Consider the following 21,909-nt stretch of genomic DNA (forward strand, 5'->3'; position numbering starts at 1 on the left):
CAAGAATTTGTATTTGCAAAAACAGTCAAAGGTTTTGTCCCATGTGAGTCATCTGCTTAGAAGATCATATTCAGTCCTGCTGCTCTAGCCAGCCTGGGGTTCTTGTCACTTGCCTACACTCACTGCAGCTGATCAAATAAATGCATTTTGAAGGGAAGCTCCACTCCAGAACTGCCAATATTTGATTGGTGAGGGCAGTCAGCAGTAGGGAAGGGAATCAAGTTTCTGCCCTGAACTATGTAGAGGAATTACTGAATTTTTTCCCTACCAGCTCAACATGTCTGAATTTAAGAATCTGAGCTTGAGACAGCTTACAGGGTCTTTGGACTTTATGCTTCTTTGAAATATTTCTACTGGATATTCATCTTCGAAAATGAGCATTTTTAAAAGCTAATATGTAGAGAAGGAAAGTATTCATCGAAGAAAGTTTTGTCTTTGGTGTCAAAGAGAATAAATTCTAGTACTGCCAGAGTAATAGTTCCCCAAAGTATTGGGTTTGGGAACCATCATGGTAGGAACAATGAAAGGATTTAACTCAACTTGTCTGTTCAGGCCTACTCCTGCATATTTACTAAATTACACAAATGGCCATGAGCCTCCAGAGATTTCACTAGCACCTTTTTCTTTTATTTTGTCCTCTCACTGCAGAACAAATAACTATGTTTTCCTTCTAGCCACTCTAAACAGGCAACCTTAGAGTGCGGACACATGAGCACAGAGAGTATGATAACATTCAATAGTCAGGTGAAGACATATAGGAAGCAAAACTCTTTAGGGGCATATTCTGCAAAAAGGGATAATAAACACAGAGCTCTGGCAAATATACAGTAGAAAATTAAAATCAAATGACTGAAGATACCACGCTTCCATCTTGTCAATCCATCTGAAAGCTGATCCTGACACATCACAAGGACATCTGATCTGCTAGTCAATCACCACTAGAGCATCCCTGCTGCCAAATTCATGCCAAACCTCCAAATGTAAGAGCAGACAAAAAAAAATCACATGCCCAGGTAATATAGCAAGCTAGAGACAGCAAGCTAGTCCCTCAAAACGTAATATGCCCAAACCCCCTAGTCAGGTGCCTCCATTTTCCTACCCATAGTGACCTTCTCAGATGAAAAGCACATCTCTACAAGATTTTTCCATCCCCAAGAGAAAGCTGTCTCATTTGCAAGGTGATCTGGGGGCAAACTGACATTATAAGGCCAGACACCTCTAAAACAGTCAGTAGAAGTTGCAAACAGCTGTATATGCACACTTACAGATTGCACATGTCAATCCTGGGAGGAGACAGTGGCAGTAGTTGAAGTAGGAGCTTGACTCCATTCTTCCATGCTTCCTCTTTCTCAAATTCACAGAAAAGGTAGGTGCATTCATCTGCTGAGAACTGGTAGAAAGCATGACTGTCTTGAAAATAGAGTTGTCTGTCCACTGTAAGAAAAAATAAATTAGATACTCTTTAAACTTTCAACATGTAAAGATTCCCACCACATTCTGTATTACTTGATCTTAATGCTGAGTTGTACCATCACACAGGACAAAAGGACTGAATACTCAGCACAGAAACAATCCTGCCCTCTCAGTTTAATTCAGTGCATCCAAACAGGAAAACCTCAAAACCTCAATTTAAAGATCTCCAGGATCTTGAAATTCAAGCATTAAGACTGCTGAGTGTTTAATCAATTTTGGAATCAGTTCAGGTTTATGGAATAAAAACTTTCTTCTTTTTTGTTAGATTTCTGAGTCTCAGTTTCCGTTGGTTTCTAAGCTGTTTTCACTAATGGTCAGGCACTAGTAAACAAAGTTCAGTAATGGGGATGCAGCCCATCATTATTCCATCTTCTCCTCAAATTCAGGGCTACATTTGTAGACTAGACCTAGATAAAAATATGCATCAGTTGTCTTTCCTGAAAAAAATGGGATTTAATGAGGAAAAAAGAAGAGTCCAAAGCCAAAATCACAACCTTCTGCAACAAGTAATTTGGCCCTGATGCTGCATGACCAGACATGCTGTCAGTTTAGCTGAAGAAAACCTTAAAGTACACTTTCAGTGTACATACGCAGAAATCTTCCATAAGTTCTCACCTTTTCATAAGAAAGAGGTTAAGTGTCTAGTACAGACCCCAGGAATATGATCTGAGATGAGCTACCTAAATTCCAGCCTCCAAGTAAAATCCATCAGCTATCCAGAGGCTAGGTATCAGTGTAATTATCAGCAATCACATTAGCTGGACCAAATCCCTCAGTTTGGTGGGGGAGTTGGAGACAGCAGGGTAGCACCTGGCCTCACCACTGTCTCAAGGAACTGGATCCTCTCTCATCCCGTTGTAATTAAAAATTATGGAAAACAGAGAGGAAAAGAAAATCATTAATAGCTTAATAGCAACAGAAGTCATCTAGTAAAGCCATGATCTGCAGCAACTAAATAGCTGCTGTCTTGTGAGAAACCAAAAATAGCTTGAGGGGAAAATAAAAACCTGGAAAAGACACGCACTCTGTCTGCAGCTTGATAATGGGCAATTACAGGAATGAAAAAGGAATGAAATTGCCAAAAACAAGGGATTGATCTTTGGTATTTATGAAATGAAAGGTCACAGAAGTGAGCCTCCCAAAAAGATAGTAGAAAAAAGAGCTGGTAAGAAAATTGGATCAATCTGTGCTTTATTTTCTTCCCCTCCTCTGATCAAAACCACGGCTCTTGTCCTGTGCAGGAGAAAGGGATAGCCTTCCTCACATTGCAAGTACTGGCAGGACTGACCTGACAAGATAATGCCCATATCCAGGAGGAGCTGCCACACTCCAACTGCTGTAGATCTGCACTTGACAAAAGGGCACTGCTCCAAAAGCCAGTCCACGAGTTCTGATCCAACACAACTTCTCCTGCAAATAAGCAAAACATCACTTCTTAAACTAGAGTAATGTTAAAACATCCTTTTATAATAAAGAGGTCCTTTTAAAGCTATCAAAAGTCAGCCTTTTTGTTCAGCAGAGAAAATTCTTTGTCTCAATTCCTAATTTTTGTAAACCTATTCATTTCAAGGGAAGAAATATTGTTGGCAAGCCTCAGGGGGTACCTCCAGCTACAATGAGGGAACTTATGTTAGATGAGCAAGTTTCCTTACATACCTGATTCATGTAGCGTACTTCACAATAGAATTTTTATCAATTTGTGTTGCATACACGTCATCCCAAGATGCATAAGAGATAATTAAAATCCAGCTTCTAGCCTCAGCCTTTTATCTCCGTTCCAAGCATGCCATAATCAGTACAGCTAAACAATATGTGTAAAACCTTTAAGTGCTAATCTAGCATGGACTTAATCTTTCAGATTATTGGTAGATGTATATATTTAAACAATATTAAAAAAGTCATGGATTTTTCTTAAACAGGTGTGAAGTAATGGTTTTATAATAGAGAGCTGCACATTTTGGTGTAATTGAAAACAGGAGGAAGCATTCATGCTACAATGCAACACAAATGGAAAACCACTTCATTAGAGAAATATTCCATAAATTACATACAGAAATCATTGTGTCACTAAATCTTGGAATCCAATTAAGCTCTTTTATAACTCCAAACCACGGCTGAAATTAATACACTTTCTTTTCAACAAAATAACTGACAAACACTATTGTATATGAAAACCATAAGCAATTGAATTAATGTACATACAATCAGGCCACTGCTGCTTTCCGACAACTGACATTGTAATGTAAGAAAAACTATTAAGGCACATGAGACTTTAAAGAATTTTTTAAAGAAAATATTTTAATTCTTAGTGACATACACAGAATCACTCAGAATTTACTCTCTTGTCAAACCAGAGCATAATAAATAAAACTCTTAAAGTTAATTAAAACAAATTATTTTGATTTACCTGCAAATGCCAGTCAGGTACACCCTGTCTTTAATCAGGTCAGAAGCTTGTAGAGTAAAAATATTCCTGAGAGCTCTCCCAGCACAGGAAGAACTTTCTCCATAAATCTGAATGAAAAGAGAAATTGAAAACTGTGACAAACAGGGATTTATTCCTGCTGTAGTAAATTGCCTTGCCACTGTCCACTCCCTCCCTTTGAGCAATGCCTTCTTCACAGGTAAATGACAAGCAAGCACCCAGTCTCAAAGGAAATGCACCCCAGCTTCTGCCAGTTGTATCATGGGTTGCAGGTGCCCCACGAGCTGGGCTGATTTTAGATTTGCTGCCCTAGAAAAGGAGAGGTTTAACCATCCATCAGCTTTACCTTTGAACAACAGACAAATTATGAAAACACTTGTTATTCTAGCAAAGCAGAGGCATAGGAACCATTCCAAAATCAGACAGATACAGTTTAAAATGAATATATTTTCCTATATTTTTCAGTTAAATAATTTATTTCAAACCTAATACACACTGAAAGACTATTTCATAGTGTTTTATTTTTGTTCAGAACCTTTAGAGGTTTCCTATGATAGCTGTAGATCAGTTCATCTGTGCATTGGCAGGAAGATATGGTCTTTCAGAATAGACACACCTCTGATCTCCCCACACCTGATTTCTGCCCTGCACCTCAAGGCTGAAGATGTGTCTGTCAAAACAGAACCCAACTCAGTCTTCCATAAAACCATGTTCCACCCAGTCTCTGTGTACCACTCCTTACTGAAGAATTTACCTTGGGCTTCTTTTTTGGTGTTTCCTCATTGTCTCAGCAGAACACACCAAGTGACACAAAGAAATAACTTGATGCTATTTGGTTTCATCTTTTTGTTTGTTTGCTTCCTATGTATAGGAGCTTTTTAAGACACATAGAAGAGACCTGAGAGAGTAAAATCTTGTGACATACAAACCGGAGTTCTCAAAATACTGTAAAAGTAAGCTAAACAGTGGCTATCACTTAAGTGACTGGGAAGCAAGTGCACATTGGAATTAACAACAATTCAGTTTGCAAACTCACTAATAGTAAGATGTGATTTGTAACACACACACAAAAAATGATAACTTCTTAACTGGATTTAACTTCAGGTCACATTCACAAGTATCTTCAAAGCTGTGAATAAGAAGTTGAACTGAAGCAGAAGCATTCCTTGCCTGTTGTTTGATGAAACAGAATTATAAAGAAGGTTCACAAGTACCTTATTTGAAGGAGTTTCCAAATAGGGATTTGAAATTCTTCTGGACAGGGTCTGTAAGGTAATTTGGTAGATTGTTAGTTTTGTTATGGTTTTTGTATGGAAAAAAATAAAGTAAATGCAATCTAGTCTTTTATCTATTGAAATCTAAATAAAAAGAAATTATCAAGTCATCTGAATAGTGCAACATATGTCTTCAAATAATAATTCTTTCACATCAGGAGAAAGGTTTGGTAAACTCAGTTCTGTGTTTTCTATTACATTTATTCTTGATCAAGAAAAGAATATGAACAATGAGATGGCAAAGCCTATAGATAACACAAAATTATTGGGTCAGGAAACATCAAAAATGACAGTGAAGAATCTCAAGATAAACCTAAAAAATACTGGGTGAAAAGACAATTTAATGATGAGCTCAACATTGAAATCAACATATACTAGGGGGAGAAAATGTAATTACACATACTTTTAAAGCAAACTTTATCAATTCAGGAAAGACACCTCAGGGTCACAGAACCCTTGTCAAAGAAGACCACTCTTCTAAATGAAATTCTTAACTGTAGTTAAAGGAAATTAGGATAAATGGTGAATAAAATTGTGACCAGCAGGGAGGTAACTAATGTAGATCAGTGTTATCTCTGCAGTGCCACATGTTGCAGTGGTACCAGCATCTCAAGAAATTAATGCTCCAATGTTAGAGGGGATTCAGACAGCAACAGTAGTAGGAGTAACAAAGATTTTGATAAATTTTAATATGAGAAAGGACAAAAAAGACTGCGACTCTTTACCTTACAAAGGAGAGATTACAAGTGACATAATGCAATTATGCAGTATGGCACAAAGAAAATATTAATTTTCTGTGCTCTACTTTATGTTACATGAAAATAACTGATCACTCAATGAAATTAGAGAGGATTTATATTTGAGGAGACAGAAAGGAAAATCAACAAATAAGTCTTCACAGCAGGGAAATGCAAATGCCAAAATCTTACCACTGATCAATAAAGACTGGGATTTAAAATTATAAAATTCACAGTGAACAAGAACTCTGAAAGGCAGAGACAGGATAAACATCTCCACAAGAACCAGGTTAACCCACTCTTACTCACCCTGATCCTTTCATATCTTGTCACTATTAGAAGACAAGATATTGTCTATACTGATGCTTACTTGCAACTTCTATCTTACTACAAGCCATACAAGACACAAATAAACACTGCCTAAAATAAGCCTGGAAGTGGAAAAGAAGACATTGTAGAGGTGCACTGGCACTACAACAGGAAGATCATGTGGTGCTCCCTCACATTATTCCAACTTCTAAGCAGCATAATTAATTCCTTGCTTTGAGAAGGATCCAATTCTCACCTGGTATATTTCAATCATAAAAAATCCCCATCATTCACACCCTGTAAGAATTACAGAATCCATATTTCAGTAACACCACCTGCTTTTTCCTCCCTTGTTCCTGTATTTTTAGAAAGGGAAGGGACAAGGAACCACAGAAGCATCTATTACTGTTTACCCTTCCACGGTCATCACAAACCTTTGTGTAGTTCCATGCATTACAGCAGCTCCATATGGAAATACTGCAACATATAAGCCTAATTTCCCTCTCCTGTGCCCAACAGAGATGTTGGAAGAGCGCAACACTGCCTCGGATCCCACTCACTCTTCCTAGCTGGCATGTCATTTACACCTCGTCTCTGCAGCAGCCCTACATACCACCACTTCTCTTGGTTCCTGTCCAAGTCTTTCATTCCACAAGCCTCTCTCACTGCAGCACAGTCAAAGTTTATACACTGATTTCCCTGCTCCTTTCCCAGGCTGGCGCTGACAGAGGACAGGGAGGGTCACCCAGGGAGAGCACTGGTACTGCAGTGTGAACTTACATGACAGCATAAGATGAAGCTCAGCAAAAAGTACAAATTTGGTTGCCTTCTACAACAGGGTGATGGATAAGAAGAGAGAGACTGACATTTTCTACATGCACTTGTGCAAAACATTTCATACTATCCCATGCATATCCTTGTCACTAAAATGGAGAGACATGGATTTGACAGATGGACTACTCAGTGGATAAGGAAATGGATGCAGTCAAAGAGTTGTGGTCAATGGTTTAATGGCTGTGCCTGATCACCAGTGATAAGTGGCATCCCTCAGGGACCATATTATTTAACATTCTCATTTTAACATAGGAACCTGGACAGTGGGATTGAGTGCACCTTCAGCAAGTCTGGGGATGACAAGTTCAGTGGCATGACTGATACTCTAGAGGGAAGGGATTCCATCCAGAGAGACCTGGACAGGCTTGAGAGCTGGGCCTGTGCAGTCCTCATGTATTTCAAAAAGGCCAAGTGTAAGTCTTGTGTCTGGGTTGGGGTAATCCCAAACATGGACACAGGCTGGGTGATGAGTGGATTGAAACCAGCCCTGTAGAGAAGAACTTGGGGGTGTTGGTGGATGAAAAACTGGACATGACCCAACTGTATCCTGGGCTGCATCAAAAGGAGGAGGAGCAGCAGGATGAGTTCAGTGATTCTGCACCTCTACTGCATTTTTGTGAGACCCTCACCTGGAGTATTGCATCCATTTGTCAGCTTCCCAGCATAATAAAGATGGGGATCTGTTGGACAAAGTCTAAAGGAGGGCCACTAAGTTGATAATGAGAATGGAGCATCTCTCCCATGGACACAAGCTGAGAGAGTTGGGGTTGCTCAGCCTGGAGAAAAGAAGGTTCCAGAGAGATCTTGTAGTATCTTCCAGTATCTAAAGGGGGCCAACAGGAAGGACATAGATGGACTTTTTGTCAGGGAGTGTAGTGAAAGGACAGCTAATCATTTACAGGACAGGTAATAATTTTAAACTGAAATAGGGTAAATTTAGATTAAATATTAGGAAAAAATTCTGAGGAGTCTGCAAAAGGTGTCTGATGCTGAAAGCAAGTAGAGAAAAAAATCCTCAAACTTCTAGTTTATCCTTCAGACCAGGAGGAATTCACAGCCCTGAAAAGGGACAAGGGAGGACAGGACAATGGCTTTTCAGTGGCAGCCTGGGCCTATATCAATGTGGAGCAAAGATGAAACATTGGAGAGACCATGACAGTACATTTAGCCTGCCATGCAGGAGCCCAACAACCCAAAATTTCTAAAAGCATAAGAAAATAGAAACTGAAAAGGAGAAAGTAGAACAAAACAGGAAGTGACTTTCTGGAACAGAAAAATGATCTTACTTGTGGATGCTAGTGCAGCCTGCATAATGTTGAAACACTCACAGCAGTTAGGCTGAAATTAACACAGAAATTTAGGATTTTTATGTCCTAGCTACCATGATAGATCCCATTTTCTTTTATTTATTTTTTTTTAAACTTGCCTCAATGAATATTAGGTACTGAGCACACCTCTATTCAGCAGACTGCTTTGGCTGTTGGAGACAAACTGGGCAGTTGCCTACAGGAGAGGAAGAGGAAGGATAAGTGGTCCAGCCCATCTTCAAAGACCCCAACTTTTGGGTGGTTCTGTTGGAGAAGCACCACTCCTCCCTGAAGATACCTGATAAATATAGCCTGCTCTCCCAAAATTATTCTGACACACACACCGATTGAAAACACATTTGCAAATCACTCTAAGAATGAGCCAAAATGTGCTTTTAAAGCAAATTAATTAGTCATCAGGCAAACAGCTCATCTCTCACAAAAACTACCTTGGAACAGTTAATGGTGCCCACGCCAAGTTCTGCTTTCTAGCTGCTGCCACCCTGGCATCCCCACGTGCCTCCTCACCAGCTTGAGGAGAAGCTTTGCCAAGCCCCATGTCAGGGACAGGACAGGGCTATGGCAGCACGTGTGGTCCTGGGACAGAAAACCATATGTGCAGGAGATCCAGAGCACTGTGTGTCCTCCAGAAGGGCTGTCCCATCACACACGAGTAGGTGTGCACAGGCAGTTTCATCTTCCCTGCTGGGGATGCAGGAAGAAAGAGGCAGGGACAGGTCCTGTGGGCTGGATGATCCAGAGTCTGAACTATCAACATGGCACAGCGATGGCATCGTCCTAGCTTGGGAACACAACCTGCATGTGACAGAGGAGGACAGCTGGGACAGGAAGCCAGAGAAAGTTTTGGAATAGGACTGCTAGTATCAAATCTGAATACGCCACAGAAAATTTAGTCTGAAATTGGGAAACATTATAAAGGAGTTTACTGTGGTATTTAAAATCACTAAAATTGCCAGGAGTAGAGTAATGACATGAGAAGAATGGGAGGATTAAAATAAAGTGAACAGCAAGTAATTGAAACAATCAGAAGGAAATATTTACCTATAATCTATATAATCAGCTTATAGAACTATAAGCCAAAGAATTAAATATGCCAGGTTGAGTTTTAGAAGCAGAGGCTAATTTAATGACTAATCCTACTATGCAAAGTCTATACCTAAGTTTAAATTGGTATTGCTTCAACTGTACAGTTATTTTTAAAACAAGCTAAGAACTTCTGACATTATTTAAAGTTAAGCGTGTGAAGATATTGATGATACTACTTTAATATATCGGCACAAACTGATTTTTTATAGGTTTGGAAAGAAATTACCCCCACAACATACTACACAACAAAGTATACTAATGGCTCCATTGGAAAAAACAAGCTGTATCTTACTGTAAAATGCTGACTTAGTTCCTTCATTGGGAGAGCACTGAACGGGGTCCACTACAGCAACTCCCTGTGCATTTACTACAACCTGGTTAATGTTTTGCTCAAGGGCTAATGGTACTGTAGAGCATGGATTTAGTCATATCTTTTGGAGATAGATTTTAATTTTCTCCTTATTTTTAGAGCTGAGATTTTGCTTTGGCCACATCTCAGCTTGGGAGAACGACTTGCCTACAAGTTGCTTGTGCTTCGCCTCCTGCCCAAGCTGTTCCAACAACTGCTGGTATTTCTGCCATTGCCAGCACTACAGTCACAGTAGCATCAGCAATGCTCTGTACATCTGCTAGCAATTTAATCACCAGCATGCTCAGAAAGAAACAGAGTAAAAGTGCTTTGAGCTCCAGTTCAAGTGCTTTCCTCAGCTGGGATTTAGTGCAGTGGTAGCAGCCAGCAATCTGTCTACACTAGAACTCATAGTGCAACACCTCAAAAGAGGCTATGGAAATTGTAGGGAAATAATAATTTCAAATATGGAACAGAAATGTTTTGCCTTTCTTCTAAGAGCATCTGATACTCATGAGCAGTTAGCGAGAAAAAAAGACGAAAATGGGAAGGAAGAATTTCTATTTTCGTCAGGATTATTCCTTTTGCTAAATCTTCTAAAGTGGGATTTATTTTGAAACTAACAGAAATGAGGAAAGGCAGAATCATGGCTTTTCTTCCGCAGTAAATTGTTCAAGCTTCCACTCCAGATTTTTCAAATATCTAGGTTTTTGACTGTGTTTCCAAAATATAAGCATAATATTCTGTGCTTTGGAATTTGCAATGCGCAATCAAACCTTACCTGCTTTCAGTTTACAACACACTCATCAATATTTGTCTGTTTGATCAGAGCTTAATTTGCAAACATGCCCATCATCAACTCCATGGTGCAGGGCAGTTCTAGAAACATTTTTGTTATGCACAAAGACAACAAAACAATTGTTCATAGTTTCAGGGCACTGTCACTATGTCCCTAAAGAATTTAGTATAACACTCGTGCATATCAAACTGGGTTACTCAATATACTTAAAATTAAGCAAATGTATCAGTATTGTTATTTCCTAAATATAAATAGCCTGAACAAAAAATCACCTCATTTTGAAATGCACATGGCGTAGCACAGACTACCTGGTAATGAGATCATTTCTATTCCCTGACAGGGGGATTTCTGCAACGACTCAACACCTGAATCCTAAATTGGGTAATGTGATCACAAAGGAAATTATCTATTCAGACATACATCCAAAAAGAATTTAAGCATCCAAACCTAAAATACACTTTCACAAGTACTCATGCTGGAAACTTCCCACATTCCAACCATGAGAGCGTATGGAAGAGGATCACAAATAAAGCTGAATACAAATTCACTCTCAAAAACAATCATCTGCTTGTACTTTTCTCTCCAAATCATTCAGGTCTAAGAATACAGTGGCTGAGGAAAAATTTTAAAAATCCACCAGAGGTATTTACTTAATTTCCCTCAGGCTTCTCTCCCGCTCCACGCACAAATCAAAAAGTAATTATTTGTGTCCCAACCAGATTTTGTTCTCTTGTTATGAACCATGACAATGATGATGCCATAAGAGCGACAGAAACCACTTCAACTGTTACAACTGATAAAAACCTATGGGGGTTTTTTATCAAAAAGATTTGCTGGAGTTGCTAAAAGCAAGCAGCTACAATAATGAGAGAGTTTTCCCTCTAGCCCTGATCCAAACACAAATCCTGAAACAAAGCTGGGCTGTACCTGTCTGGCACACCCTCCTCAACCTGCAACACAAGAAGGCAGTCGTTTCTGCAGGAGTAAATGCCCATTTATTCCCAGTGTTTCTCGTGCCAGGCAGGGAGTGGGGGAAGGGAGCAAAAAATCACTGAACAATATGATTTAACAGTTTGCCACCTTTGAATATTTTGCACGTGATATCACCTGCTACTGTCTAAATGATAGTTGTTTTAAGCAGAAGTAAGGCATGGGTGTTGTGTTCAGTAGAGGAAACGCTACCGTTGTTTGAAGGTGGCTGGATATAGGGAGTGTCGTCATGAATCCCAATCCGTTTCCATGTGGCAACAGATTTTTTCTTGTTGCTAAGGCACAGCAAGCAGAGTTGGTTGGGAAGCTAGCTGACTTTCAGTGGATATCATTCATATGAAATCATAGAATATGCCTGACTTTCTGCCAATAATATTTGTAACAAACAACCTTCCCCCACTGCTCCACTTGAAGCCCACTGTCAGAATTCATGGGTAATGAAGAATAACCAACGTGACAGTTCTCTGCATCAATATTTATTTAAGATTAAATAGAAAATCCTTTTTAAAGGATCTTTTTTATAAAGGAAAGATCTTCTCCTGGTCATTTTAAACTTCATACACTTAGGTGTAACAAAAAAAGGTCAAAAAGCTGTAAAAAGAAAAATCTGTATTCAGCAGAGCTTGCAATTTAGGGTTCCCAGAGGAGCCTGAAGAGCTCTCTGGAGAAACCCAAATGAGTCACTAATGAAAGAAAACCAAGGAGGTATTGTCATCTGTTTTCTGTATAAAAAGAACTTACAAAATAAGTTATATCATGAAGGGGAAACCCACAACCCATAGTTCGTTCTCACTTCCTCCAAAACAGAAAGAGATGTGAGAAGAAAATGGATGCTCTTTATAAAGACAAGCCATGCTCTTTATGATTAAAGACTTATTTCTGAGTCAGTAACAGCTAGGAAAGCTATGCATTTAGAAGTATTTCTTTATTTTCCAGTACCTAGCAAACTAAATATGACTGAATGAGTTTGTGCTTCAAACAAAACTAATTTTTACTTTATCTGGCATAAACCATCCACTTTCAAAGCCTCTGGAGCCTAGCAAGGAGTGTAATTTAGTGTCCAAGAGCAAAATTTATTTTCAGTGTCCTTTTCTATGCCTAAAAGAAGTTAATTAAAGAAAAGAATATCATAGAAGACAATATGGCAGGGCAGGCTGGTTTCTCTCCTCCCTTTTCCTCAGTGCTACCACAGCGAAAAGCCCAGGACAAATCCAGCCACAGGAAGGCACCAGCACAGGCTCCTCCATCTGTATCCTGTGCCTCAAACAAAGCTGCAGCATCCTGACACCCATCTGGATTGAGGGAAAGGGAGGAGTGTTGAGCCAGCAGAAGAGGATACCTTGGTTAGGAACTTTATGTGACTAAAGAAAGGAGACAGCCACCCTCCTGCTAATGATGAGCTCCACGATCCGATTCAGTGCCCTGAAATGAGGCTGCTGACAAGCAGGTCATGTCCTCTCTACACCTCCTGCTTCAGCCTCCCATTCCTGCCGCTCTTCTCCTTTGTGCTTCCACACCTGTCCATGAAGCCACGTCCTGAACCAAGCCAAAGGCCAGTGGCTTTGAATGGGCTCATTAAACCGAGATTCGCTTCAACAGAGATGGTTTCCCTTGCGGGGGTCACTGGGGAGCCACACAAACACGATCCCCAGCAAGGCAGCAGCAGGGGCACGGGCCAGGCTGTGGGACAAGGAGGGAGGCAGGCAGGGACAGCTGTGCTCAGAGGAAGCATTTGTTTATGCTACATTAAAACTATCCAAGGAATGATGGCATAAAGCACATCTAATAAATCCTTTTTATGTTGACAGAGCAGAGACATTGCTCTGTCAACATAAAAAGGAAGTTAACTATGCTTGCAAAAAATGACAATACAAAATTCAAGGGTGTCAGCAATGGGGAACTTCACTTCCAACTCCATGTTCACATAAATGCATCAGCTGAAGAAAACACAATACCCATGTCATCTACAACTGTAGACTGCATGGACATAGTTTGTAATACAGAAACAGAGTTTAAACAAGATTTCTCTTTCTTATAAAGAGAGAATGGACATTTTCAACTCATATGCTAATACAATGTTTGCAGTGAGATTTCATTAAATATTAAAAGAAAGAATTAGAATTTTGCTGCTTTTCATTGCGCTTTATATAACATTAAAATATGCAGAGTACACTTAATTGTCTATTCATCTTCCTTCCTTAACTAAACTTTATTGCAGCATTTGTGCTCTCATTTGCCAGTTAGGCCATACATTTCCTAATGCTACCTTACAAAATTCCCAGTGCATTTCACTCTTCCTGGCTGTCAGCAACATTTCACAGGAAAGCAGTATCCTCCCTTTCTTGCAGTAAAAAATAGGCACTTTACAGACTGCCACCATAAACATTTAACAATATTGCTGTACTTCATATTTTTTAAAACTTAGCACCTAATAAATACAGTAGATGGTCTTTGTCATCTACCCTTGTGTCCCTGGCCACCAGCATCTGGTCTGGTTTTGATCTGGAGGGCAACACATAAGAGTAGGTGGGTTGGGGGGTTCAGAGATTGCTAAAAATTTTTGTAGCAGCTAATATTTCTAATGATGTAAGTTATAATTTGATAGCACACTATTTGGAGCATTCAAAAGAATGTGCGCTGGATATTTCACACTACAATTAAAACAATGTTTCCAGTGGCAGGTCACTGTTTATTTTCAGATAAATCTAAATGAAGACACCAACAAAACAGTTAAAAAAGAGATCAGGAGCATGAAAATGCAGATTGTCTGCATACTTAAAAGCTTTTCAAAGTACCTCTGCTGACATGTTTCTTGTGTTGCCAGCAAAATACCTTCTCATGACACATTTCCAAATGAAAAAAAAAAGAAAGCAGCACAGTACATCTACTTAGCAAAGGCATTCTGAAAGCCAAGAAGCCTGACTTACAAGCATGCATTAGTAAAAAGAAATTTATGAGGAAACTGTGTGTCAAACACAAGAATAAATGCTCAGATTATAAAATCTTCTTCCTAGAGTTTTTGTAACTTTACCAGACAGCGTCCTGCACAATTTCTCTGGCTTTGAATTTTGTCCTGCACAGAGCACGTGTTGGATCAAACAATCTCCTGGAGTTCCCTTAGCACCCAAATAATTCTGTAATTGTCTCCAGCTCCATCACTCCCAGACAATTCAATTCTGCTAGTCGAACTGGCTGTACCAGGCAAGGGAGAAAAAGTCTGTGGAGCTTCAGGGCAACCAGAAGTACATTTCTAGGTACATTCTGCGTTTAAAAAGAGGCTCCTAAAATCACACATTTTCGTGTTAGCCCTCCACCAAAACTTTTCCCTGTGATATCACTCACTGTGCCAGGTCTCAATTGCTGAGGTACCCCAGCTGTCAACATTACAGCAGATAATAGTGGTGCCAGAACCTGACCTTCAGCAAGCCACATTTCTCAGAAATTAAATATAATAAAAATTTTAAAGCAGACTATCAGTTAAGTGATTCATCTTGCCTGTCACTACCAACCACCCACCACGTAGGTGTAAGTTCAAACGTTCCCTCTCTGGTGTCAGGCAAAACCAGCATGGTTAGGTACTTGATTTTTGCCAGCATAGGGTCAGGAGCCTTCAGATTAACTGCCCCCATAACCCAGCTGCAAGAATGCTCACCTCTGCCACAAGAACTCTAGCAAACAGCAGAAGGGCAAAAATACCCAAGATCGCTGCAGCTATTTCAGTGAACACAGATGCAGGAACAAAACCTCAAATATTAGCAAATAGTCAGCAAATCAGCTGTGAATGATGACGACAAATGGCTAAAAATGTCAATATAGAGTGCATATATTATTGAATAAGAAAATCCATTAAAATCTTAATTCATTCAGAAGCAATTTGTAATTAAAGACACACTTTTATAGTTTTCAATAACTAAAGGATCTTTAATGTTTCAAGTACAAAAAGACAAAATTAAAATTCTGTGCTCTGATTATGATGTATGAAAATACCTCCCAGTAAATTGCATTAGCTTACTGTTTGAAAAATGCCTGTCTTTCTGACAACTTTTTAAAATTTTCTTTTAATAGGTTGCACACAGATTGTCCATGATTGGGTGTACAAGTGCACAAAGGTATGTTTTTAATGTCCCTATAATTTTATGTCCCTGCTCCCAGAGAGCCCTGCTTTTCCCACTTCCTGCACAAGAAGGGAGGTCATCCAGTAATTTCCCAACCCTTTTTCCTTCTAGGAGAGCAGTTACTCCTTTCTGGTACAAGACATTCAAACTATTTCCTCTTTTTTTCTTGAAACTGATTTTCTGATTTCACAAGTGGCCCACTGGGAAAAGCACCAGACTGTTCAGTGTACCTCAGTTTTATTCCTGAACACGGTGTGGTCACCACCTTCAGTGAGGCATTTCCCTTTCCCATGCAATGGGAATGACCATGAGCAGGCTCTGGAAGCACTTTGGTACCCACAGGTAAAAATCTGCTACCAGCTAAGGGCTAGAAGCTCACAAGCTCTCCTCCACGTACCCAGGCCAGCCCCACTCCAAGTTCAAATACCTACAGGACGTTTAAAACACAACAAATCTAGAGTAAAACTGCCAACTTCTGCTTTTCTTGCTTCTGAGGTTTTCTGAGAGCAGGAGCAGCCTTGAGGGTGGGTGAACAAGCTCTGCTTAAAGAATTTTGCATTACAGCCTTAACAGTTTGAGGATCTGCAGCGCTGTGGTTTGTGTTGGCAGCGCTCTGTTACGTGACCTCTTGGGAACAATAACAATTTCACTGACAGTAGCTCTTGGCACAAACCAGTGCCAACCTACTATGAACCAGAGAGTGGGAGTTCTTAACCACTTCCAGAAGAACAGCTGTAATTTACTTTTTTGTAGGTGAAAACTATTAAAGCATAACTACTTTAGTTTCATGAGGCAGCCAAGGCCTCGCTGTACAGAGAGCCGAAAAGCACTCAATACACAAAGAAAGAATAAAGCTTTCCCTTAGATCACACAAGCAATTTTTTGGCAAAATAGATCAGGAACTCCTCAACTGCTCTTGGCAAAGCCTCAGAAATACTTGGAACTCGACTACTAGCACCTTAAAACAGTCTGCAGAGTGAGATCTTCTAACTCTGATCACCTTGCAAATCTTTATTCTGGCCATTGAAGCAGGAAAAAATGAAAACTCAAGTGCAAACCACTCCAAAGGGAGGTTTGTCACATCTGAGATGGGAAGGGACCTGAGAAACACAGCAGTTCAAAAATATCTGAATTTTTCAATGTAGCAGAAACCACTGCCTGCCTATCATTCAATCCCAACTGCTTGGCACATAAAGCAATGTGGAAAGCAGTGTGCAATAACCACTAGATATGGAACATGATTCGAACATGAAGAGTCTAGAATATACGAGCAACCACTAAAAGCTGCTAAGGTAAATGTAGCTTTCTCCAGACTGAGAGGTTACAGAATCAGAAAATATATATGCAAGACAGATGAGTTTTGCGTATTTCTTTTTGCCTCAGTAAAATTGCTCAAGTGTCAAGTAGCTAAGAGATGTAAAATTTTCTTAATATTATAAAATCAAAACCAAATAATACAAATTACATATGTCGTAAAAATTAATCTCATAAGAAAGTAAAAGATGTGCTCAGCACCCCAACAAGGTCACAGATACAGTTCGGACATCTTTAGACAAGAACCTCCTTTGTGAAAATAGGTTCAAGAAAGGAACACAGCCTTTCAAGTGAGGCAAGACTTTCACCCTAATGAGGCATATTTCCTTAATTATATTCTTTATCCTTAAATTTAATTATCTTTCTTCTGATATATATCTTTATTTTCATTCTTTATTCATACAAACAATTGTTTGCACACATTTGATATTATTAGCACATGGATATGTCAAATCAGGTTTATGCTGCATTATTTTAAATTTTCTTGCTGCAGATTTAGTCACTCTAAATATAATTAAGTCTACAAGTCCTTCTTCCTACTGCTGTAGGAAGTTTGATCCCTATGGGGAAGGGTTTTCTTTATCTCTTAAGATTTTCCAGCTGGTACCAGGGAATTTTCTCTTTTTGACCTCCAGTTTTGAAAGGTAGGGCCTTGGTCCAACAAAAGACATCTGAAAATATCACAAATGAAATATGTCCTATTAGGGCTCTCTGCATTTGTTACTTATTTCCAGGACAGCATGGGCCTTCAGAAGTGATCCCTGCACCTCTCCTCAGGCTTAGACTACATTCAGATGTACAGCCAAAGTCAGTTTAAACAAAAAGCCACAAAATTTGAGAAGATACTACGGCAAGATTAACACCCTCTGAAATGACAACCCCACTCAAATTCACAGAAAAAGAATGTATCGAACTGTGTTGCACTAAATCTTTTGTGGAGAAAGTACCTGTGAAAAAACTATTCTAGGCAGCCTAACTAAACAAACAAACAAAAAAATCTTGCTTCAATCTGTCCCACATCAGTCTGTTGTTCCCCATGATGTCAATAATTTCCCTCCAGCAAAACTAGACCTGGCATTTAAAGCAGAAAGTTCCTATCCTTTCTTCCATTTTTAAAAACGCATTATAAAGCCTTTAAATGACTTTTAAGGCACATTTTCCCCTACAAAAGAAAGATGCTACTCCATAAATAGAAAAAAATCCTCACAATTTGAGAGTCAAAGGATTAGAAGATTTTTCTGCATCTGATTAAATTATCTGAATTCATTAACCTTTAATTACATTTGCAACTATTATCTAGTTTTCCATCCCAACAGAAGTCCCACCATATGATATCTATATCCTAGTCAATCTTATACTCAAAAGTATATGCAAAAGAAGAAAACTGCTTGAGTCTAATTAGCATGAAAAACATGTGTGCTGTGGAAAAAAGTCCACAGTATTACAGCAGAGCAGGGATCTGAGGTGAATTGCATGTTATGAAACTGAACACACATGTCTGTGTAAGATGTGTCTCTTGCCAAAGAGGCTGAACTCTCTAAGGTTTCAAAAGACCCCTGTATATCAGGTGCTGAAAGGAAAATTACTCCTCCAGAGAACTGTTGTTTTAAACCAGTAGTTTTTTGGCTTGAAAGTTGTGGATGACTTTTTCAAGGCTGCTTCAAAATATACAGGAGGCAGCCTGCACCTGCAGAATCTGAGATAACCACCCAGGAGAGCACCTCATCCCTCACTGGAGACAGCAGCAGTAGCACTGTAACTATTTTTAAAGAAATGCTCATTAGAACACGTAACAGTGAAGCAGAGGGACACAATGTGAACAGGAGCTTGCTTATCAGTTGTGTGACCAGGGCATACAAAAGAAAAGCAGAATAGCCTCTGCATTACTCACAGCCAAAGTGCAGCTGTGTGTATCCTGAACAGAGCAACCTCCAAGAGCCAGCAGAACTGTCTGCTGGTGCCATAGTACAATCAGAGGAAAGGACTCACACATCACTGCCTTTCTACAGGGTCACATTTCCACCACCTGAGGACAGCCAGGCCTGGCAGCCAGCGATAGGAACAGCACACTTGGAGGAGCTTCTGGTTACCAGACTAAGGGGCAGCTCGTGCATTTTGTGTGCTGCTTGAAGCTGCACCCTTCTTGTCCTTGGACCAGTGTCCAGGGCTCTTCAGGGTCCTCCTTTATCTACCCATGGAAAGCAACAACATAGAACTGAGCAACCTTCTTCTGCCTCACCATGTTAAATCTCTATCCTAAGATCCTTGAGGGCATGCATTGTCCCATGAGAATAAAAGCAAGTAAAGACTGACCACATTTTTTCAGACCTAGGGGCAAAGAGACTTCACTCTCTTATTCTTCAATATTCTGCATCACAGCCAATGCTTGTAACGATGATCACTTCAAAATGCTGCTACCCTCCTTTCACTTACCCACTGTATCCTAGTTACCAGCCTACTCAGTTCTCAAAGTCACTAATAAACATAATTTTAAGTCAGCAAATGTTTCGTGACCTACGCAAAGCAGGAGGTGGGAGAGATGGGGAACTGCTGTCTTGAAAACTTGGTTCAAGCAATATGCACATGGAAAATTATAATTTAGATTGAAATCAGGAAAGAAAAATTATCCAAAGTGTATGGCATTGCTCCCTCCAGAGTGACTGATCTGTCAGAGAGCAACAGAGATGTTCTATCTGTGTTCTCAGAAACACTAACAAAAAGCAAGATGTCAGTGACATCATAACAGACTGCTAGGACATTCAGTTTACTCTCATGAATTCAGCAAAGCAGCCTGGGCAAAGTAGGCAATTTCTGTTCAAACTCTTCACCATGACAATCTCCAAAGCCCATCCAGCTCCATCACATATTCTGCAGCAAGGACAAACAACCCAGGGGTTAAAATCTGGCTCTAGAGCAGACTGATGGCAAATCACCGCTTAGTGCAAGAGACCTTCATTTTGAGATACTCTGTCTTCAAAAAACAGTTGATGCTCACTCCCATCACCTTGCTCACTGCTCCATCTTTTCCCACACTGTTTTTTAGAGGTGACTTCAAACCATCCTTATCTCAGTGGAACAACCATCACAAACCACCAGGGCTTCGTCCATTTTATCCAAACCAGCCTAAGCCTGTGGGTTAACTACCTATTTGGTAGCTTGTCCAGCACCAGAAATAACTGCACCAAAATTAAAAGGAGCTTACAAAACTGTTTGGTACATAGATATACACCCACAGGGACTTCTTCAAAATGCAAAGCTTTCAAAAAAAATCAACATAAATTTTTCAGCTCTATCTAATCTATTTTCTGCTTTTTCTTTATGCAATGCCATAATGTCCTTTTTGGAAACTGGACACACCAGCAGAAGTTAACTGAAGAGGGCCTCTAGGACATTATTCCTGGTCAGTAAACCTTGGAATTCACCTCCCTGCTCCCTCCATCAGGATATGATCAAAAGATCAGATGGGTTCATGAACAACAAAGTAATGGGAATGGAAACACTCTGGGGTTTGAAAGATTACTTGGGAGGTTTGTTTGCATGTTTTTAGCATGCCTCATGCTTGTTGATGTTTTTAACCTCTTCACTTGTGCCAAGAGATAACAATGACTAACTTAGGAGGGAAAAAGTCATGGTATAAAGAAACAAGCATACACATACTGAAGCTGGAGTTGGCTCAGGCTGAAAAGAAGATGAGTCACAGACCCTCAGCATTTAGCTTTGTTTCTAAAAGTCAGATAACACCAAGAACTGCTAAAGCAAGGGATAAAGACGCAGTCTGTTTTCTTGCTTAACTCAAATTAAAAAATGTGAAATCAGGTTTCCAGTTTCAGAACTTTCACAAAATTTACCATTAGCTTTTCAGTGACCAGGGACAGTTTTTAACAAGAAGTTGTCTCTGGATAGTTTCTTGGAATTATTTTTATTTACATAAGGGGCAAATGTGATGTTTCCTTATCAACTCCCACCATCCTGCCATAAATTTTCCTGTAGCATGTTTTGCTATTAATAAACAACTGAAGTAGGTACTTTTCTACAGCCAAAATAAATGTATTCTCAAAGATCCTAAGTTCGTATTGTTTTTAATCAGACCACAACTCGGATTTAATAGCAGTGTTGCTCTGTTAGCTACACTTTTCTGCTTAAATGCTAAAGACTACTCACTACAAGGACATTTTGTATCTTTGTTTTTAATGAAGTGCTTTACAAGAATAGAGAACAAATGTCTGTAATGTGACATCCTTCAAAATTCTTTGTTGGTTTACCTGTTAGATAGGTTTGTTCCTAGTAGCAATTCTGCCATAAAATTGCCTAAGCAGAAAAACAAAAAGAAATTATTTTTAAAAGAACAAAAAACTACGCCTTTCCTTACTGGTCTTTCTTCTTTGATGCATTGGAGCAGTAGCTACTTCTTAACAACTTGTTTTCCACTCCATCACTAGAGTTTTTAAAGAAAATAGTGATAGGAACAGAGTCAAGAAATACCCTTGCAGAGAGCTCTGCTCAGAGATTACTTGACAATGTTGATGGTTGCCAGTCTGTGGAAAGCCTCCCAAACACTTGTCCACCCACCAAACAGGAGCTTCACTGGTCATGAATATTCTTACATTCCTCAGAAGAACAGCAAAGCCTTTGACAGAGCATGCTGCAACTAACTCAAGACTGGCATGCTATCAGCTGCTTTTCTCTGCTTTTCTCCTATGTTCAGAGAAACACAGAAACACTCCATAGCTGTACCTCCAGCTTCAACAAGGACTCTATGGACTCACCCTAACACAGAAAGCTCCTCAAAGGGAGCTAAAGCAACCTTCCAGGTGTAGACAAAACAGTGTGGTTGATCAAAAACACAGAAATAATCAAGGACAAGAACAGGATTAAA

General features: G+C 39.6%; 1 protein-coding gene across 1 annotated transcript in view; it reads right to left on the minus strand.

Moving 5' to 3' along the window:
- The window catches only part of RAPGEF5 (Rap guanine nucleotide exchange factor 5), a 155,937-nt gene that overhangs the window by 122,558 nt on the left and 11,470 nt on the right, over nt 1-21,909 (minus strand). The window contains exons 2-5 of the mRNA XM_058801400.1: nt 5,113-5,163; nt 3,881-3,987; nt 2,762-2,883; nt 1,266-1,434 (exon numbers count right to left, since the gene is read on the minus strand). Coding sequence (XP_058657383.1) covers nt 1,266-1,434; nt 2,762-2,883; nt 3,881-3,987; nt 5,113-5,163 — 449 coding nt within the window. The remainder of the gene's footprint in view (nt 1-1,265; nt 1,435-2,761; nt 2,884-3,880; nt 3,988-5,112; nt 5,164-21,909) is intronic.

This window comes from Ammospiza caudacuta, chromosome 1 (assembly GCF_027887145.1).
Source record: "Ammospiza caudacuta isolate bAmmCau1 chromosome 1, bAmmCau1.pri, whole genome shotgun sequence".
Taxonomy (NCBI): domain Eukaryota; kingdom Metazoa; phylum Chordata; class Aves; order Passeriformes; family Passerellidae; genus Ammospiza; species Ammospiza caudacuta.